Source organism: Phoca vitulina, unplaced genomic scaffold (genome assembly GCF_004348235.1).
Source record: "Phoca vitulina isolate PV1807 unplaced genomic scaffold, GSC_HSeal_1.0 scaffold7, whole genome shotgun sequence".
Classification (NCBI taxonomy): Eukaryota; Metazoa; Chordata; class Mammalia; order Carnivora; family Phocidae; genus Phoca; species Phoca vitulina.
The window spans coordinates 70013793-70034947 of NW_022589710.1; the positions used below are offsets into that span (position 1 = coordinate 70013793).

The 21155-nt window shown below is 46.1% G+C and overlaps 1 protein-coding gene across 1 annotated transcript in view; it reads left to right on the forward strand.

Moving 5' to 3' along the window:
* Positions 1-20124, forward strand: part of TDRD9 (tudor domain containing 9) — a 115382-nt gene extending 95258 nt beyond the window's left edge. The window contains exons 33-36 of the mRNA XM_032406022.1: positions 5113-5251; positions 9113-9231; positions 17805-17877; positions 19422-20124. Of these exons, the coding sequence (XP_032261913.1) occupies positions 5113-5251; positions 9113-9231; positions 17805-17877; positions 19422-19523 (433 nt within the window). The 3' untranslated portion in view covers positions 19524-20124. The remainder of the gene's footprint in view (positions 1-5112; positions 5252-9112; positions 9232-17804; positions 17878-19421) is intronic.
* The last annotated feature ends 1031 nt before the right edge of the window (positions 20125-21155 follow it).

The window sequence follows — 21155 nt, forward strand, 5'->3', positions numbered from 1 at the left end:
TTGTTTCTGACCCGCTCTTGTCCCGAAAGGATTTAATTTGCCTTTAAATGTTGGAATTGGGCTTCTCTCTCATTTTACAATAATGATGTGATAAATATCTTGACGATATTTATCTTCTGAGTCCTCACAGGGGAGACAAACCTATAAAAACAGTGCATTACATGTGATTATCTAACAAGGAAGAATGCTACTGTGTGGAAGGAGGGAGCGACTCAGTGAATATGTGAACACAAATTCCTCACCGACTGTTCCTGACACTCGCCTTGCTTCTCTCATTAGACTAAGGTTCTGCTCGGACTTTTCTTTTAAATATGACCTTTTGGAGGGTATGTGTGACATGGTGTATTATTTTTAAATCTCCAGAGTGCAAGGGGTTATGTTACAGAGACACTTAAGAAACATGGAAATAATTGATATTTAAAATACTGTCTTTTTAGAACAAAATCAGCTTGCTAGGAGAAGGTTATATAGAAGCAGTACAGAGCACTTTGCACGTAGCTGATACTCTGCATTCATTTTGTTGAGTTTAGTTTAAACGAGCCAGCATGGGGTAGTTTCTGTGACCGTGTGGGTGACACTGGGTGGCCAGACGCAGAGGCTCAGCTAGGTGGTCCCCAGGAGGGGAAGATGGGGCCTGGTGCTTTGTTATCGCAAGTCTGCCTCTAATGAGTTGAGTGAGCGTTTTTAACTTGATGAGTTGGTAAGAGCCGTTATTCGAGGGGCTTTGGAGGGAAAGGGGGTTTGATGTGGGCGAGCTCCCTCCTCCCACCCGAGGCCTGCGCCCCAGCGGCCCTTCAGGGCAGAGTGGCTGCCTGAGCGGCTTTCCCTCCTGGCCGCGGCCCCCGGGCCAGCTGTGGCTGGCAGGCAGCTGTCCCCACACAGAGCCCACGGCCTCTGGGGCAGCTCTGTCACTGTCCTGTCAAGGTTGATGGCAAACTGAAGACCAGAAGGAGATTCTGCTGCTCCAGCACAGTCTGCAGTGGGGTGTGTGTGTGTGGGGGGGGGCTGGTTATCTCCACGAGCAGAGCAGAGAGCCACGAGAGGCCACGGTCCCGTCTGGCACCTGGGGACCACTGACCCGGCCCCTCCTCTGCGCTTCTCACCGCCTCCCCCTTGCTTTCCGCCAGTCTGGGGACCGGACCTTGGTGGCTCAAGAAGGGCGCAGGTTTCCTGTCACTGTTGCCTCCAGCCTCCCTTCGGAGCCCCGGCCCCGGCGGGCTTCGCCTCTCCTGCGGCTCCCGCGGCCCCTTCCCCGACGTGCTTCCCTCAGCGTCCTCGCTCGTGTCCGCTCTGGTGGCCTCAGTGCTGTTGTCCCCGGCGAGAGTGAGATGCTCCACAGTAGCGAGCCTGGCGTCTGCAGGAAGGGCAGCTTCTGCTCGGCGTGCTGTCGTGGCGCCACCTTACCTCCCCTGGGCTCTCGCGGCTGGTGGGGAGGGCACCACCGGGGGTGTCGGCCTGGCTGTTCTGGCGGCTTCCACAGGGCAGCGCTCCAGCCCCACCGGGCAAAACTGTTAAGAATTAATGGGAGTGGGTTAAAGGGAACTTTGCTGTTACTGTTTGTGCCGCTTACTTTGGCTGCATGACCGTTACGCACAGCAGCCCTCTCGGTGCTGTGGGAAGAACTCAGACGGGGCTCAGCAGGGACGCCTCCTCTCCTCCTCGGCACGGGAGGCCCCAGCGGCGGAGGGGTGGAAATCAGGCCTTGGCTTCTCTGCTCACGTGTCTGGTGGTTGATTCTGGCCTGGGGCTGGAGGCCTGGTCCTGCTCCTGAGGCTCCCGAGGGCCTCCCTGTGGGGAGGATCTGCGTGGGCTCACTGGGGCTTCCTCAGGCATGGTGGCTGGGTGCCAAAGGTCCGCGTCCTGAGAGAGAGCTGGGTGGGAGCTGTGTCCTCTTTTATGACCAGCCTCAGAAGTGCCCCCCTCCCACCCAGACCCAGGGTGCGGGACCACAGAGCCCACTTGTCACTGGAAAGTGTCAGCTTTCCATTGTGAGAATAGCCCGGAGGATGGGAACTGCTGACCCCGCCGTCTGTACGACATGCCCTTCTGTACGGTGACATTCCGTCTGAATTGTTACGGTGTAGTCGTGTACTGCTCTTTAAGAAAACCGTGATCTCACTCTCTTGTTTTTATTTTTTATTTTTTTTAAGATTTTTATTTATTTATTTGATAGAGAGAGACACAGTGAGAGAGGGAACACAAGCAGGGGGAGTGGGAGAGGGAGAAGCGGACTCCCCTCTGAGCAGGGAGCCCGATGTGGGGCTCGATCCCAGGACCCTGGGATCATGACCTGAGTCAAAGGCAGACGCTTAACGACTGAGCCACCCAGGCGCCCCTAACTCTCGTTTTTAAAAAGCTTTAGAAAACTTGAGAATAACGCAGAGGTGCCTCTAAATGTTGGAAGTGTGAGGTGGTGGGCATGTGTGGTAAGAGGGGGCACTTTGGGTCTGGTGGGAAGGATGTGGCAGCAGGTGCACCCGGCCTTGCTCTCTGGCTTGCCACGTGCTGCCAGACCTGGGCAGGGTCTCCGCCTCTGAGGTTTCCCTGTCTGTGAGGAAGGGCTGTCGGGAGCTGATGGGGGTGCTCCCTGAGATATAGAGTGCTCAGGACAGCATCTGGGGCCAGGCAGCACTCTACAGATGGTCGGTGCTGGGAGTGTGTCCGTCCTATTTCCGCTTGTTTGGGCAGCATCACCGGGAAGCTCCTTCCCAGGGAGTAGCCGCAGCAGGATTTGGAAATATCAGTAGACTTTTAACAAATACAATTGTCCCTTAAACAACATAGCCTGCTGTTGAGGGGAAGCCTTACTGATAACCTAGAGCCAACGAACCCTTACTTTATATGTTATGTGTATGTTATGCCGCATTCTTGTAATCAAGTGAGCTAGAGAAAAATTGTTTTTCAACAAGTTTCCAAAAATTTTCCAGTGTATTCATTGGAAAGAATCCATGTATGACTGGAGCTGCACAGTTTAAACCCATGTTCAAGGGCCAGCTGAACTTTGTAGATCAATACAATGCACACTGCAGAATATTTAACAGAGCTTTTTTATATGGAAGTTTCAGATTGACTAACATTTAACTTTTGAGGAAATACATTTCCTTCCTTGGCTCCTGTGGGGAGTTCTAGATTATTAGCTTACAGTACAGGTTGCTCTTCTGTTGTATTTATTTTAAACCTAATTGTCTGGAGATGTTAGCTCTTCCAAGCATAGCAGTTGTCAGCTTATGTAAACTTGAGTTCCTTTACGTAAGTTGTCTCAGAATGAATTATGTCTCTGGCATGTCCTTGGCTGTATCTTCATGCAGCACACGAGGCTTTTGTTCCATGATTTGGGCAGTTCTTGGTCAGAGCTTAAAATATGTATTATAGAGGAAGTAAAAATATTTCCGTGGTCCTAATTACTTACTAGGTCCACATGAGTTTTTAGAATCCTCAGGAAAAAATTAAAGCCAGTGCTTTGGTTAGCTTTATTGATTTAAGGTTTAGAGTCGATGAGCAGAGGATTACTACCTTGGTATGGGTCAGTTCAAGGTTGAATCTTTTGGGACTCTCCTTGTTGATACGCGTTTGTTACCACATATGAGGGACCCATGTAAGTGTCAGCAGCAGTTAGTGAGCTGGAGGTGATGTGGCATTTTATTAACCGTGATGAAAAGCCGTTAGTCTTACTGTTGGTGACCCGGGGCTGTTACCTCTTTTCTGGAAAGATTTTCTGTAAGTTGAAATTAAATCTATGTTCTATTAAAAATCATGTGGGGAACATAACTATTTAAAGAGACACTTTGGTGACTGTTTTGTAAAGCAGATGCTCAGCACCTAATTTATAAGTCTCAATTCTGGCTCTCTTCTTTGAGTTTACTTAAAGTGGGATTCTCTTTCATTTTCATGAAAGTGAAAAAGAAGTGTGTGTGTGTATCTTTAGGGCTAAGAAGAAAGCTCTGTTTTTGCCTAGATTATTTGCATCACAACTTTATTGATCTAGATTATGGGAAAAGGTGTGAGTTAAGAGTCAAAATTAGCAAAATATTTTAAAAGATATTGAGTGTTAATGTCTGTTCATTCTTTTTATAATTATTTGTTGATCCTGTTCTGGGCTGTGGTGCTGGCTTTGAAATTAACACCTGGGATAGGAGAAGGAGCCTGGGGGCAGAGGGCTCTGGGGGCATGGCGGGGGTGGGGGGGGGGGGGGGGGGGGGGGGGAGGAAGGGTTCCCCTCTCGGGGAGCCTGACCGGCCTGTAGGGAAGTCAGAGAAGCTGGAGCCTGGGCAGGGGTTGGTAGGGGGAGAATGTGGTTTGAGATGATATGGGGGGAGCGAAGCAGAGACCGGACGCTCTGTGGCTCGGAGTAGCTCAGGTTTTGCTCAAAATGCCACAGGATACCACAGGAAGCCCTTAAGCGAGGGGTGGGATGACTGGATTTGTTTTGAAAACCAACACTCTCTGCTGCGTGGGAACCAGACTCAAATAAGCAGGAGTAGGTGTGGGGAAGATGGGTCAGAAAGTAGTCACATGAGTCCAGGTGAGAAGTGGCGGTGGCTTGGACCAGGCAGGTGGCAGCTGAGATGGAGAGGATCATCAGATTTAGGGAAACTTTGAATATGGAAGTGACAGCACACAGTGCTGGAGAGGAGCGGGCTGTTTTGGTGAAACGAGGATATAACGCTTTGTATTGTGTGTATAGTTGTTTGAGGAGAGGAAGGTGGGACAAACATCTTGTAAGCTTTTACTAAGTGCTAGACTTCTTTCACAAGTCATAAATATATGTGTATAACCTTTTCTGCAGAAACCTCACTAGTAAGAATTTAACGCAAGGGAAGAATTCAAAGGTAGGGAAGAAAACTGAATGCAATAAAATATTCTTTATGTTATCTGCTATAGTGAGAAATAGAAACCTAAATAATGGATTAATAGATATATTAACTGTCCTTGTAACTATGTATGCTCTATTACTTCCAGTATAAAAACTGGAAGAGAAAATACAAAAACGAAATTAGTTGCCGTACTAGGGTTGGCAGAACTTCGGAGGACTGCAGTGGCCAGTTCCTTTGATATTAAAACAGTGGTTTAATAGTTTTGAAATATTCATTCTTCTAAAAACTTTTCATTCAGGGTTGATCAGGATGGAAAGTGCTATACTGGAGTCCTCTGTGGTTTGGGGTGGAATCCAACTACAGGGGCCCCGATACTGCCAGAGCATGACATCGAGCTCGCGTTCGACGTTCAGTTCAACGTGGAAGATATCGTAGAGGTAAGGCTTGACGCGTCCATCCCGCTGCAGCGGCTGCCTCTCCCTCGTGGTTGGTTTGCACACCTGTTTAGCAGTGAGCACGGTGTCTGACACGGTGCTTCAGATACACACCTGCGCCTCTGGTCCCGGAGGTGCTCACTCTCCCTGCACCTGCCTATTTTACTTTTCTGCGTGGAGTCTCTTTCTGACAGAGATGGTGCTCTCTGAATTTCTCCTGTGGGGTCTTCCGGCCACAGTAAGCTTTTCTGGGCAGTGGAAATAAACGCCAGGCCAGTAGGACTGCTGTGAATCTCTGTCCAGCTCTCCTGCCAAGTCCAGACTAGCCGCACTATCCTTGCTGCTCAGCAGTCCTGCCCGGCTTCATCCTGCTTACGGGAGTGGGGGGCCTGTGGAGCAGACAACCCTGCTGCAGCTAGGATTAAGCACTTAGAAACTTTGGAAGCAGGTTGACAAATTAATTTTATGGCTTTTGAATCTAATAATGAAAAATTTGGGCTTGTATTTTGTATGCTTTTATTCTTATATTTCATTGTTGTGGTAACTCAGTTTTATTGCATTTTACAAAGTGAGGAGTAAAGCTGGTTCTTCACCACAGATAGTTTGAGCAGCACTGTAGAGTACCTGACCCCTCTTTCTTCTCAGAAGTTGCACAAAGTAGGTGAGGTGGGCATCACTGCATCGGAGGGGGTGGGGAAAGGAAGGCTGCTGCGGTAAGCCGTGCCACGCTTACCCTTCTCCCGGAGGGCACTGCTGTTACCACTAGTCGGCGTTTCGTTTTATTGACTTAACTGCTCTTTTACTTATAGGTGCTTTGGGCTTAAAGATACTCATTAGATCATAGGCTTAATTGTAAAATGTAAAATGATAAAACTTCAAGAAGTAAATACAGGAGAAAATATGTATGACCTTGGGTTTAGCAGTGAGTTTGTAGAAGCAGCACCAAAAGCACAGTCTGTTAAAGAAAAAATTGAGAAGCTGGACTTTTTCAAAATTAAAAACTTTGCTCTGCCAAAAGCCCTGCTAAGAGGATTAAAGGACAGGCTGTTCACAGGAGAAAATACTTGCGAATCATTTATGTGATAAAGGACTTTTATCCATAATATGTAAGGAAGTCTTAAGACCTGGTAATTAAAAGTAACTAAATGAAACTATGGACAGCAATAAACACGAACAGATGCTCAACATCCTGTTCATTAGGAAATGCAAATCAGGACCACGATGACATTCCTCTGCATGCCTGTTCCAGTGGCTACAATCCAGAACCTGATGGTAAGGATGTCAGCGAACATGTCGAGCACCAGGAACTCTGCTCGGTGCTGGTGGGAATGCAGAGTGGAACTCCTGTTTTGGAAGACAGGATTCATAAAAGTTGAACACATCTACCCAAGAATCCCACCTCTGAGTATTTATCCAAGAGATCTGAACAATTACATCCACATAAAATCTATAGGTGAATGTTGATTGCTTCATTCGTAATTCACAGTTGCTGGAGACTGGAAGCAACAACATGTCTTTCAGTAGGGGAATGCTTAAAGAAACCATGCAATGGCCGTGCAGTGGGGCATTCTTCAGCAGTACAAAAGCAGGAGCAATGACACGAGTAAGTCTTAGGTGCGTGTTTCCACGGGGGGAAACCAGGACTCAGAGGCTGCGTACTGTATGATCCCATTCACGTGACATATTCTGGGGAAGGCTAGGCCGTAGGACAGCGAGCGGATTGGTGGTTATTGCAGAGAAGAGGGGCTGCTCTGTGGGTCCTCGGGTGCTGGATACACGACCCCATGTGCCTGTCAACCCATAGACCGCTCCTCGTGAAGGGGGGGCGCTCAGGTATGCGATGGAGACACACACACAGACGTTGGGTAATTGCACTGAGGAGAAGAAGGAGCTTTGGAAACTGTAAGGCTGCCACCAGAAAGCAGCTGTTCATAAACTCCGTCCCCTCCATAGTCCAGCTGCTTCGCTCTGAAACTGCTTTACCGTATGGGGTTGAGCGGGCAAGTGCGTGCATGTGGGAGCCAGGTTGCAGCTCACTGGACAGAGCAGTTACAGACAGGACAGGAGGGCTGGAATGGACCTCGGGACACGGGCAGAGCCAGGCCCTCATCAGCGTGAATTCGTGTTTAACTTACACATGCACAGATGCATGTTACTTATGGGCGTGGTGGCTTCACATACACACATCTGTCACCTAGCCCCATGAGGGCCTAGAAGCTGTGACATCCCCAAGGCCATGAACAAACCTGATGCCCGGACTCTGGTTTCTGATAGGATTTTCCAGTAAAAGGAACCAGGGCTCCTTGGAAAAATGGTTTTCCCTAGGGTTGGAGCAGGGAGAACAGAGGAGGAGCCTTGGAGCCTCTTACAGTGCCAGGAAGTAGTGCTCACAAAAGGATAGGGGCACGTCAGAGGGACATGAGGGCCAACTGAAAGAGCTCCTGCTGGCCAAAGCTGGGACAGTTTGATGTAGTATCGGACTATAACTCAGAGTGTCAGATGATTATCTGGGTGTCCATAAGGATATAAATAAATGATTTAATAAACAAATGAGGGAGAAGAGAGAGATCTTGCATACGGAAGAATTCCCAGTAGACCTGTGGACACTTTCTCCGGGAAGTAGAGCTTAATCTGCCCCCAGACGCCACTTTGAGGGGGGACTGGACTCAGCGATGTGCTTCCAAGCAAAAGAGGAAGGGAAGGGAGAGGAGAGACTTTGCAGTCTGGGCAGACACCCGGCAGACGCCACCTCAGCTCAGTGCTCAAGGTCCACAGTGATCTGCCATGGTGATGGCACCCGTGCCCCGGTGTGATGAGATGAGAAGGTACCTCACGTCTGGGGGATTCTCCCCAAAACCCATCACCTCAGTCTAACCATGGGAAAATGTCACACAAACCCAAGCTGGGGACATCCCACGAAAGACCTGCCCAGAACTCCTTAGAGAATTGTCCAGGTCTTGAAAAACAAAAGGCTAAGAAACTGCTCTAGATTGGAGGACACTGGGGAGTCATGACGCAGGTGCGGGGTGGTGCCCTGGGTCGGGTCCTGGAACAGAGAAGGGACATGGTGAGAGGCTGGTCAGTCCAGATGGAGCCTGGGCTTCTCAGTGAGACTCACATACTGGGAATGTGAGCGCTTGCTGGCTGGGCTGGGGGCAATTGTCTGGTCTGTCTTCGCAGCTCCACTTGTAGATCTCAAATTAGTCAAAATGGAAAGTTTTATTACAAAACTGTGACAAAGACTGATAACAAAACATGGCTTGTCATATCTCTGGGGGTGAGATACCCCTTGGGCTTCAATATAAACATTGCAAAGTGAGAGGAATATGTATGATCTAGGTAGGTTTTGAGTTGTATGATCCCATGAGTTTAACAAGTGCGATTAGACTGAAAACTCTGAACCTTTCTTGCTGATTTTTAATTTTTTCTTTCGTTACTGTTTCTTAAATTAGGGTAGTGGTTATTGATGTTATTTGTGTTGTTTTAATAATTTGCTCCAGAAACCATACTGATGGTAGTCGTAAGAATATGAACTCTGGGGGTGTCTGGGTGACTCAGTCGGTTGAGCATCTGACTCTTGATTTTGGCTCAGGTCATGATCTCGGGATCCTGGGATCAAGCTCCGTGATGGGCTCTGAGCTCAGGGCAGAGTCTGCCTGAGATTCTCTGTCTCCCTCTCCCTGCACCTCCCCCTGCTCACTCTCGTACACATGTGTGTTCGTGCGTGCTCTTTTTCAATAAATAAATAAGATCTTTAAAAAAAAGAATATGAACAACTCTGAATGCTAATGAATTATTTAAATATAGAATGAAATTCAGTTATCGTAGAACCATATGAATATTTATGTTGCCATTTATTTACAGATTAATATTCTCAGGGCTGCTATTAACAAGCTAGTGTGTGATGGACCAAATGGATTGAAGTTTCTTGGGCCAGAAAGAATTGCACAGTTACAGGATAATGCTCGTCAGAAACTTCTAGGGTAAGTGGTACACTTTTTAAAAGGTATTAAATATCCAGAGCTGCCTTAGCAATTGTGAGAAAGGCTAATTTTAGTTTTTTTCTCTTCACATTTTTACATAAAAATATTTTTCTGTGAACTTTGCAATGAAGTTTGACACATGTAAGGTGCTCATGCCATCTCGGTATTCGCCCAAGGGACTGGCACCCAGATCAGAAACAATGCAAGAGGGCGCCTGGGTGGCTCAGTTGGTTGAGCGACTGCCTTCGGCTCAGGTCATGATCCTGGAGTCCCTGGATCGAGTCCCACATCGGACTCCCTGCTCGGCGGGGAGTCTGCTTCTCTCTCTGACCCTCCCCCCCTCATGCTCTCTCTCTCTCTCTCATTCTCTCTCTCAAATAAATAAAATCTTTAAAAAAAAAAAACAATGCAAGAAAACATTAAAAGTGCTTATAAAACTAAAAGAAATCCACCCAAAACGTACATGGGAGGGTGTGGAAGGTCAACAGCAGGTCAGATGCTCCATGCCCAACACAGTCGAGTCCTGGCAGCACAGAATGCTGCCTCGACAAGCAGGGACCCGTGACTGAGGCTCCTTTGCAGCTCCTTACAGCCGCTGCCAAGAGGGTGACCGTGTCCTGAGCAGGTGGGCAGGGGGGTTTCGTGTAGGAATTTAGGCTGGAGTGCATTTGTAGAGTTGTGCTGACCCTGACCACGATTTGGTTTGACAACATTTCGATCATCCTCCAAAGTTCACTCAGATACTTTAAAACTGAATTGTGGTGATGGTTGCACAACTCCATAAATTTACTAAAATGATTGAATCGTATACTTAAAATTGATTAATTTTATAGTATATAAATTATACCTCAGTAAAGCTGTTTTTTTAAAGATTTATTAGAGCACATGCGAGCAGGAGCAGGGGGAGCGGCAGAGGGGAGAAGCAGGGGCCCGATGGCGGGGCTCGATCCCAGGACCCTGGGGTCATGACCTGAGCCGACGGCAGACGCCTAATGACTGAGTCCCCCAGACCCCCAGGCGCCCCTCCTGTTAATTTATTGAGGAACAGCCAAGCCATTGTCCATGGTGTGTGCCCTGTTACAGTCCCGACAGCAGTCTGTGACGGTTCCGGTCTCCACGCCCCTGCCTGGACTTGCTGTCGTCAACATACTTCTTCATGGTTGACAGTCTAGTGAAGGTGCTGTGGTGTCTCACTGTGGTTTTAGTTTGCGTTTCCTTGATGACTGATGATAGAGAGCATCTTTTTATATCCTTACTAACCAATTATATATTTTTTGGTGAAATATCTGTTTAAATCTTTCACCCATTTTTAAATTGAGTTGTCTTAATTATTGAGTTGTAGAAACTCTTTACATATTCTGGTTGAAAGTTTCTTAGCGGATATGCCATTTGTAGATATTTTCCCAGTGTTTTGTCTTCATTTTCTTTTTTTTTTTTTTTTTTAAAGATTTTATTTATTTATTTGAGACAGAGAGAATGAGAGGGAGAGAGAGAGAGCACATGAGATGGGGGAGGGTCAGAGGGAGAAGCAGGCTCCCTGCCGAGCAGGGAGCCCGATGCGGGACTCGATCCAGGGACTCCAGGATCATGACCTGAGCCGAAGGCAGTCGCTTAACCAACTGAGCCACCCAGGCGCCCCTTGTCTTCATTTTCTTAATGGTGTCTTCTGAAGAACGCAATGTTTAGTTTTGATGATGTCTGCTTTATCTTTTTTTATTAAAAGTGGATTATGTTTTTGGTGTTATATCTGAAAAATCTTTGCTAAGCCCAGGGTCACGGAAGTTTTGTTTTTTTTCCCTCTGACTCTCATATTTACTTGGTGTATTTAGGTTTTTGGTCTGTTTCGAGATTTCACTTGTATATGGTGTGAGATGTGAGAGTCCAGTTCATTTTGTTACAGATGAATATCCATTCATTACAACTTCATTTGCTGAAAAGCTCTACTTTCCCCCACTGAAATGCTTTGGCACCTGTCAAAAATCAACTGGCCACAAATGTTGTAAAGGTTTATTTCTGGGCTTTCTGTTCTGTTCTGTTTGTTGTCTGTCTGATGCCAATACTGTGCTGTCTTGATTGCTATAGCTTTGTAGGAAGTCCTGAAATTAGGTAATGTTAGTCTTCCTGTTTTGTTCTTGTTTTTTCAGAATTACACTTACTATTCTAGATCCTTTTCCTTTTTGTATACATTTTACTTATTTTTAAAATTTTATTTTCAAGTAATCTCTGTACCCCCACATGGGGCTCAAACTCAACAACCCCGAGATTAAGAGTCCTATGCCCCACGACTGAGCCAGCCTAGTGGGGTTCCTCCATATACATTTTAAGATCAGCTTGTCAGTTTCTACACCAAGCCTGCTGAAATTGTGGTAGGGGTTTTATTAGATCTGCAGATCAATGTGGGGAGAATTACCACCTTAACAGTATTGAGTTGTATGCTTCATGAAGATGGAATGTTTAGTAGTTATCTGTTTCTTCTTCACATGTTTCTATAGTTTTCAGTGTGCAGGTCTTGTACTTTCGTTAAATTATTTCTACGTATTTTAGTCTTTTGGGTGCTATTGTGAATGAAATTATTTTATTTTTGGATTGTTCATTGCTCGAAATGAGGAATTGATTTTTATGGATTGATCTTTATCCTGTGACCTTGTTAAATTGGTTTATTAGTGCTAGTAGTTTTTAGAGATTCTTTAGGATTTCTCTCTCACATACAGGATCATATCTGTGAGTAAAGAGTTTTTTTCCTTTCTTACTGACCTGTGTGCTCCTAATTTCTTTTTCTTGTTTTGTTATACTCGTTAGAGCCCTCAGTGCAATGGGAATGGAAATGGAAAGGCAAACATCTTTGTCTTGGTCCGTTTTCAGTCATTCACTATTACGATGTTAGCTGTAGGTTTTTCATAGAGGTTCTATGTCAGGTTGAAGTTCCTGTCTTTTCGTAGTGTACTGAGAGCTTTTATCAGGAAGGCATGTTGCATTTTGCCAGATATTTTTTCTGTTGTCCTTGAGGTAATCATGTTTGTTTTTTTTCCTTTCTTTCAATTTATATAGTATATTGTATTACTTGCTTTTTGGGTGTTAAAAACTAGCTTTGCATTTCTGTTTTGCATTCCACATGGTGTATAATCTTTTTTATAGATTTGTAGATGGTTTGCAGCATATTTTTGTTAAGGATTTTTCTATCTGTGTTCAAGAGGGTTGTTGGCTTATAGTTTTCTATAATGATATCTTTTCTGTAGTTGATATCTTTGGTTTGGTATCAGGGTAAAACTGGATTCCAAGAATGCGTTGGGAAATATTCCTTGCTACTCTGTTTCTGAGAGTTTGTGTAAAATTGTTATTATTTCCTCCTTAAACATTTGACAGAATTTTCCGATGAAGCCATCTCAGCTTGGACTTTTCCTTGTGGGGAAATTTTAAGTTACTAATTCAATTTCTTGTGCTTTAGGTCTATTCAGAGGGCTTCTATTAAGTCAGTTTTGGTAATTTGGGTCTTTTAGGAATTTGTTCATTTAAATTGACTGGCTTATTGGCATAAAGTTGTTCAGAATCTTTTATAATCCTTTTTTTTTTTAAAGATTTTATTTATTTATTTGAGAGAGAGAGAATGAGAGAGAGCACAAGAGTGGGGAGGGTCAGAGGGAGAAGCAGACTCCCTGCTGAGCAGGGAGCCCCTTGTGGGACTCGATCCAGGGACTCCAGGATCATGACCTGAGCCGAAGGCAGACGCTTAACCAACAGAGCCACCCAGGCGCCCAATCCTTTTCTTTTTTTGAAGATTTATTTAGAGAGTGCACGTGTGCATGTGCGGGGAGCAGGGCAGAGGGAGAGGGAGAATCTCAAGCAGACTACCACTGAGTGTGGAGCCCAACTTGGGGCTTGATCCCACGACCCCAAGTTCATGACTTGAGCTGAAACCAAGAGTCCCAATACCCAACCATCTGTGCCAACCAGGCGCCCCAGTCCTTAGTTATGTCCCTTCTTTTGTTTCTGATTGTGATAATGTGTGTCTTCTCTCTTTTCTTGATTAACTCAGCTAAAGGTTACCAATTTTGTCAGTCTTTTCAAAGAACTAACTTCTGATTTCACAGATTGTTTTTTTCTCCTCGTGTTTATCCTTTTTCTGTTCTGTTGATGTTCCCTCTCATAATTATTATTCCTCTACTTCTGATTACTTTGGGTTTAATTTGCTCTTTTTCTTGTTTAACAACCTAGAAGCTTTGATTATTGTTTTGAGACCTTTTCTGTCACAAGCATTTAAAACTCTACATCCCCTTCTATCACTGTTTTAGCTGCATCCCGTACTTTCTCATATGTTCTATTTCTATTTTCACTCTTTTCAAAATATTCTTTCATTTTCTTTGTGATGTATTCTTTGAGCAAATGGGTTATTTAGAAGTATATTAATTTTCAAATATTTGGGGTATTTTTCAACTTTCCTTATATTGTTGATATATAATTTATTTCTTTGTAGGCACTATACATACTTTGATTTGAGTATTTTAAAATTTATTGAGACTTGTTTTGTGGCTTAGCATAGATATAGTCTTTCTTGGAAAGTGTTCCATGCTCACTTGAAAATTTGATTGTGTGCCTGATCTTGTGGGGTGGAGGGCTCTGTCGGGGTTGTTGGTTAGATCAGGTTGGTGGGTGGTGGCAGCCGTCAAGTTTCTGTCCTGCTGATTTTCTTGCTAGTTCTATGAATATTCAAAATAGAGTATTGAACTCTCTATAATTATTGAATTATTTCTTTTTTCAAGTCCGTCAGCTTTTCTTTTATGTCTTTGGGGCTCTGTTGTTAGATACGTGTATATACGTTTATAATTATTGCATCTTCAGGATGTGCCAGTCCTTTGTCATTATGAAATTTCTTGAAAGAGTTGTTGTCTTCAAGTCTGTTTTGTCTGATATTAATGTAGCTATTCCAGCTCTCTGATTTCTGTTTGTATGCATATCTTTTTCTGTCTTTTTACTTACAGCCTACTTGCATCTTTGAATTTCTTTGAATATTGTTTTCCTCCCATGCTTGCCCTCCTTCCTTCTTTGGGGCTCCCACCTCATCCCTGTCTATATACTTGGTGGGGTTTTGCTGGGCCTCTGAGGCCCTGGGCATTTTTCTTCAATTTTTATCTCTCTGTTCTTCAGACTTTTTTTTTTTTTTTCAAGAGTTATTCATTTGTTTTAGAGAGGAGAGCATGTGTGCATGTGCACGTGAGCAGGGGGAGGGGCAAAGGGAGAGAGAATCCTCAAGCAGACCCCCTGCTGAGCAGGGAGCCTACCGTGGGGCTCCATCCCATGACCCTGAGATCACGATCTGAGCCAGTGTCAAGAGTTGGATGCCCAGGCACGCCCCCAGACTAATTTCTGTTGATCCATCCTTCCGTTTACTGCTGCTTTATTCTGCCGTCTCTGGTCTGCCGGTGTTGGAGAGCTGTAAGGGATTTTCCATTTCAGTCATTGTTCTTTTCAACTCCAGAATTTCTCATTGGGGATTTTCTTTTGTATAGTTTTTAATTCTTACTGCAATTATCTTTGAGTCATTGTCATTGTATTTTCCTGTATTTCTTTAAATGTGGTTTGCTTTAATTCTTTTTATATACTCACGATGGCAGCTTTGAAGTTTTGTGTGCTAAACCCACTTTTGGGCCCGCTCAGCTTCTTTTGGCTGCTTTTTTCCCCTGAGTGTGGGTCATACATCCCTATTTCTTGCAAAATGTCTCATAATTTTTTGCTGAAAATTGGTCATTTTATTTTTTAAATTTTTAAATATTTTTTTAGTTTCAGGGGTAGAATTTATTTATTTATTTTTAAAGATTTTATTTATTTATTTGACAGAGAAAGAGAGAGCACAAGTAGGCAGAGTGGCAGGCAGAGGGAGAGGGAGAGGCAGGCTCTCTGCTGAGCAGGGAGCCAGACGTGGGGCTCGATCCCAGGACCCCAGGATCATGACCTGAGCCGAAGGCAGCTGCTTAACCAACTGAGCCACCCAGGCGCCCCTCAGGGGTAGAATTTAGTCATTCATCAGTCTCCTATAACACAGTGCTCATTCCATGAAGCGCCCCCCCTAATGTCCATCACCCAGTTACCCCAATCCACCCCCCTCCCCTCCAGCAACCCTCAGTTTGTTTCTTAGAGTTCAGTGTCTCTTATGGTTTGCCTCCCTGTCTGATTTCTTTTTTTTTTTTTTAAGATTTTATTTATTTATTTGAGAGAGAGAATGAGATAGAGCATGAGAGGGGGGAGGGTCAGAGGGAGAAGCAGACTCCCTGCTGAGCAGGGAGCCCCACGCGGGGCTCAATCCCGGGACTCCAGGATCATGACCTGAGCCGAAAGCAGTCGCTTAACCAACTGAGCCACCCAGGCGCCCTCCCTGATTTCATCTTGTTTTATTTTTCCCTCCCTTCCCCTATGTTCGTCTGTTTTGTTTCTTAAATTCTATATATAAGTGAAATCATATGGTATTTGTCTTTCTCTGATTGACTTATTTTGCTCAGCATAATACCCTCTAGTTCCATCCATGTCTTTGCAAATGGCGAGACTTCATTCTTTTTGATGGCTGAGTAATATTCATGGTATATCTATTGTGTGTGTGTGTATATATATATATTCTTCTTTATTCATCTGTCAGTGGACATCAGGGTTCTTTCCATAGTTTGGCTATTGTAGACACTGCTGCTATAAACATTGGGGTGCAGGTGCCCCTTTGAATCACTATGTGTGTATCCTTTGGAGAAATAGTGCAATTTCTGAGTAGTAGGGTAGCTCTACTTTTAACTTTTTGAGGAACCTCCACACTGTTTTCCAGAGTGGCGGTACCAGCTTGCATTCCCACCAACACTGTCAGAGAGGGTTCCCATTTATCCACATCCTCGCCAACATCTGTTGTTTCCTGACTTATTAATTTTAGCCATTCTAACTGGTGTGAGGTGGTATCTCATTGTAGCTTTGATTTGTGTTTCCCTGATGCTGAGTGATGTGGAGCATTTTTTCATGTGTCTGTTGGCCATTTGGATGTCTTCTTTGGAGAAATGGCTGCTCATGTCTCCTGCCCGTTTCTTACTTAGATGATGTAGTATAGTAGTGTAAGATACTGATCCCCGTATAGGATTCTGCAGGGTTCTGCAGAGTAGGTTTCCCACCATCTTGTGAGGCCACTAATGCCTGGGTTCTGTTTTTGTTTCAATTCTCCTTTTTATTTTCAGCCTGGCTTACTAGGAGTTGTCCTTGTGCGTGCATTGCTTAGTGCTCAGCCAGTGATTAGTCAGATGTTGCACTTAAGTACTTGAGCCTTTAAGCTTCTGCCCTCTGCTAGGAGATGTATGTGTGGCTTGGGGAATGCAGCCAAAGTTCAGACAATTTTGCACTCTTCCTGGCTTTTATTTTTTTCCCAGGGCTTTCCTGTGCATCTGTGCTGCTTCCCCGTCATCCAGGGCTGTGTGGCCGGCTCAGGGCCGTCGCGGGTCTTGTCTGCATGTGTGTGCGGCCTTCTGGTTGCCCAGGGAATGTATGGAGGGCCCGTCTGGCCCTCTGGTACTCTCATTCCCAAGACCTCTCTCCTGGGCTTCTAGGTTGTCTCTGGTCTGCTCTGGCCCCGAGCAGGACCGTGACTAAAGGCCAGCAGAGTTGTGGGCTTTCTCCATTTATGTCCTAGCAGGTTTACTGTTTTTACTGACCGTGCTGCCAGACAGGAGGGTTTTTCACCCTCTACGCCTAATCAGGTAAGCTCAGTCTGGCAGTGATGATGCTGGTCTTCACGGCCGGTCTGGCTCTGGTGGCTCTGGGGTCTTAGACTGAGCTGGTGGGTAGGGGTAGCTAGCCCCAGGCAGGAAATCCACCCCACACTCCACTGTTTTTACCTGAACCCAGCGGTTCTTTGTGAAGGAATGCTTCTCAACTTCCTTGCTTTTGGTGAATTTCAAATGTTTGGGGTTTGTGGGTTTTTGGACACTTTTGTCAAATTTTATAGTTGTTTGGGGGGGCAAGAAGATTTCCAGACTTCTTTATTCTGTCATGTTAGAAGTCTCTATCTCTCCGTGCCTTTTTAAGCTGATGGCATGTCCAACTTGACACGGGTGTCTAAGAGTAGACGACGTAACGTAGCGTGTTTCATTCAGTGAGGCAGCCGTGTGTGGGACGCGGCAGTGCCGCTCGCTGTGAAGGCGCGGGGAGAACGGGCTTGGTCTTCCTTATCTCCTGTGCTCCGTTCTTCTGTTTTTGAGTGGACAGTGGATTAAAATGTTCTCTGGTCATAACTACATAAATCTTGACCTTTTAAAAACTTACTGCAGCTGTAATTCTAGATTTAAATATTTTTTTTAGGGCGCCTGGGTGGCTCAGTTCTTAAGCGTCTGCCTTTGGCTCAGGTCATGATCCTGGGATTGAGCCCCGCATCGGGCTCCCTGCTCCGCGGGGAGTCTCCTTCTCCCTCTCCCTCTGCCCCTCCCCCTGCTCCTGTGCTCGCTCGCTCTCGCTCTCTCTCACAAAAATAAATAAATCTTTTTTTAATCATAGTGTTTTCAGTTACTGACATATAATTAAGATGATTTAATTCTTTTTTTTTTTTTTTTAAATTTTAGTTTGTTCTGTCAATTGAAACCAAGACAGAGAGTTGTCCCTAGGTGGCATGAAAAGCCATATGAATGGAATCAGGTGAGTGAGACATAGTGCCGTGGGGACAGCCTGCTGCCAGGAATGACGGGCTTGGCAGGTGCCGAGCAAGAGTTGTGGAGGGTCCCGAGAGAGTAGAAAGGGACAGGCAGTGTGGACGGCTCTTCTGTTCATGGGGTGACGTCACGGACCAGACAGCCTGTCTCTGGATGCCGTGCTCTCTGTGAGGCCCAGGGCGATGGTCCTGTCACTTTGGATGAAGCAGTGGGAACGTCTGGATGAGCTGTCCCCACATGTCAGTGCTGGCCCAGTCTGCTCGGGCTCACAGTGCGCCGCAGCCGAGAAGGCTTAACCGGCAGACAGTTATCTTCTTCTTCTTCTTCTTTTTTTTTTTTTTTAAAGAATTTATTTATTTGACAGACAGCGAGAGAGGGAACACAAGCAGGGGGAGTGGGAGAGGGAGAAGCAGGCCTCCCGCCGAGCAGGGAGCCCGATGTGGGGCTTGATCCCAGGACCCTGGGATTATGACCCGAGCCGAAGGCAGACCCTCAAAGACTGAGCCACCCAGGCGCCCCCAGTTATCTTCTTCTAGTTCCAGGACAGCTGGGCCGGGTTCTGGTGAGAGCCCCCTTCCGAGCTTGGAGACACGCATCCTCATGTGGTGGAGAGAGGTGATCTCTCTCTCATGTATCTTCTGAGAAGGGCTCTAAGCCCGTCGTGGGGGCCTCCCCCTTGTAACCTCATGTAACCCCACTCACCTCCCGAAGGTCCCTTCTCCAGACCCCATCACAGTGGGGATTTGAACTTCAGCATATAGATTTGGGGCACAGGTCAGTCTATAGCAGTTGTGAAGGAGGGCAGGGCCCATCTGGGGTGCCTGGACATTTACATTTACATGCAAAGTTATAAAAACTGAATAAAATTTTACTTGAGGGGAAGGAACTAAGGGAGGGGCTTCTAGCTTTAATTCTAGAGCCAAGGGCGTCTTCGTAAATAAACCAGCTACAGTTGAAGTGAGAAAAGGCTCCTGGAGGTGCTGTTTTCCCATCCTGAGTCCAGAGGAAACGTCCCTTGTCTCGTGTGCCCCTTGGCACCAGTGTCCCTCCTCAGAGCCTCAGGACCCAACCCTGGAGCCAGGTCCGTGCACGCAGAGCTTAGCCCAGGTGACAGGAGGGGCACCAGCCACCTCTCCTGCAGACTCTGTCGGGGTGTTCAAGCTAATAGCAGGACTTAGTTTGAAAGCAGAACTTTATTTTGAGGTTGATATGTTTTAGAAAATGTACACGTATTTAAAAGCCTGTAATGAAGCTGCAGTTCATGTGTACACAGGAAGGGGTGTGTGCGAGAGCTTCAGGTAAAGGTCACTGGATTATTAAAGGTGAGTTGTGAGACACACAGTAGTGAGTGCCGGAAGAGAAGGGAAGCATTCTGGAAGTACGTCTGGAAACTGAAAGACTACTTTCTCCCATCTTACACGTCTGTGTCTGTGTCTCGTTGTATTTACTCCGTTTACTTATTTTAGTTGATGTCCGGAAGGGTCCATTTTCTAGAAAGGTCTGACTGGTCCTTTTGTCTGCCCCCCTCAGGTTGATCCAAAGCTGGTCATGGAGCAGGCTGACCGGGAGAGCAGCCGAGGAAAGAACACCTTTCTCTACCAGCTCCACAAACTGATTGTTCTCAGCACTTAGGTGTGCTGGCAGGTTGTAACCCAGTTCCTCCCGGGGAAGCCGAGACCCGCCACACACACAGGTGGATTAAAGGCAGACTGACTTCTCTCTGTATCTGAACGTTACAGTCTTTGCCCGCTGCATCCGAAAGGTCTTCTCCATCCCTCTTCCTCTTCCTGTGTGGGTGGTGGCTGCAGAGTGGTGTTTCTGTTCAGGTGGGAAGGATTGGAAAGTCTAGTCTTTTCTAGAAACAGAAAATCACTGTGTTAAAGATTCTGGGAAAAACTGATGAAAGAAGACTTTGTTTGGAAAAAGAGCTGTGTTTTACTTTGAATCTATTAAGGTAAATCTAAATAGCTGAACATGGAAGGTTCCAGTATGTGCTAGTATGTTCTTTTTGTTACAGGGATTTAATCCTGGGATGTAGGGGGAACCAGGATTCCCAAACCTCAGTTTACCACAAAGGAGAGCTGCGTGTTTCTCAAAACCATGTGGCACTTTCTAGTTTTTTTTTTTCTGTGAGGGAAAATATTTAATTTTGGTAAAAGTAACTTCAGTTTTGTATATTTCACATTTTTACCTACGTTATAATTCTAAGTCTAAATTTTGGAAATCAGATTACCTGGCAACTAGTATATTTATGTTAAAGCAATAAAAGCGTTAGACTAAGTTTCTGTTTCTGACAGTTTTTAGTCAGAGGAGATTAAAATGTATTTCATTCTAAAACCTCAGAATTTAGAAAACTGATAAAGGGGAGTGAAGGCCCCCGTGAGAGCGAAGTGCTGTGGGTCAGGGTTGCACGAGAACAGCAGTGACCGTGAAGCCCGCAGGAAGACGCCCTTGCCGGCTCATGCGGGTGTCGGGGTGCTGGCGTGAGGGTCTGCCCGGGGCGAGCGGGAGCGGAGCGGTCCACCTCAGCCGGCGGGTTCCAGCTGGGCAGTTTGAAGCTGGAAAATCCGAGAAGCATGTGTATTTGGGGGCCATGGGGTGGTGACCAAGAGCTCGTGTGGAGGGACTGGGAAACCGGCAGTCTGGGGAGCTCCTGTAAACTGGGCGAAGTGCTGTGGGCGATGTCGAAGAGGTTACTGCCTATGTTCTCCTCCAGGATTTTGATTATTCCCACCCAGCCGTTGGGCCTTGTGGGTCCGCAGGGCCGGCGGTCAGCAAGCCTGCTGGGGCGCCAGCAGTGTGTGTGTGTCACTGTGTTGCTGTCGTGACCTTCTGGGCACCGTCGCCCGGGTCTCACTTGTGCCCCCATTCTTGCTGAGTTCTGAGCCAAAGCGGTCCAGGTGGGGCGTCCTGGGAATGCGCTCCCAGCTGTGAGCAGGAGGTGGGTGCCATGCTGCAGCACAGCCCGTCGCCATGCCTGAGAGCTTGACGGTCAGCGTTCCCACTTGTCCTTTACGGGATATCTCACCTGGCTGCTTGCTCTTCACTTTGCCAGGGTCCAGGGCGGGCGCCGTGGTGATCCAGGTGGGGTCCCTGTGCTTTCTGCTTGTTTGTGTTCCAAAGTTACATGAGTGGTGAAAAAATGAAATAGTACTGAAAGACTTGCTTAAAAAAAATCCAGCTCCTTTGTTTCTCTGGTTCTAATCCTTAAAGAAAACCATTCTGACTCTTTTTTTGTCCAGAATTGCCTCCATCTTGCTAAGT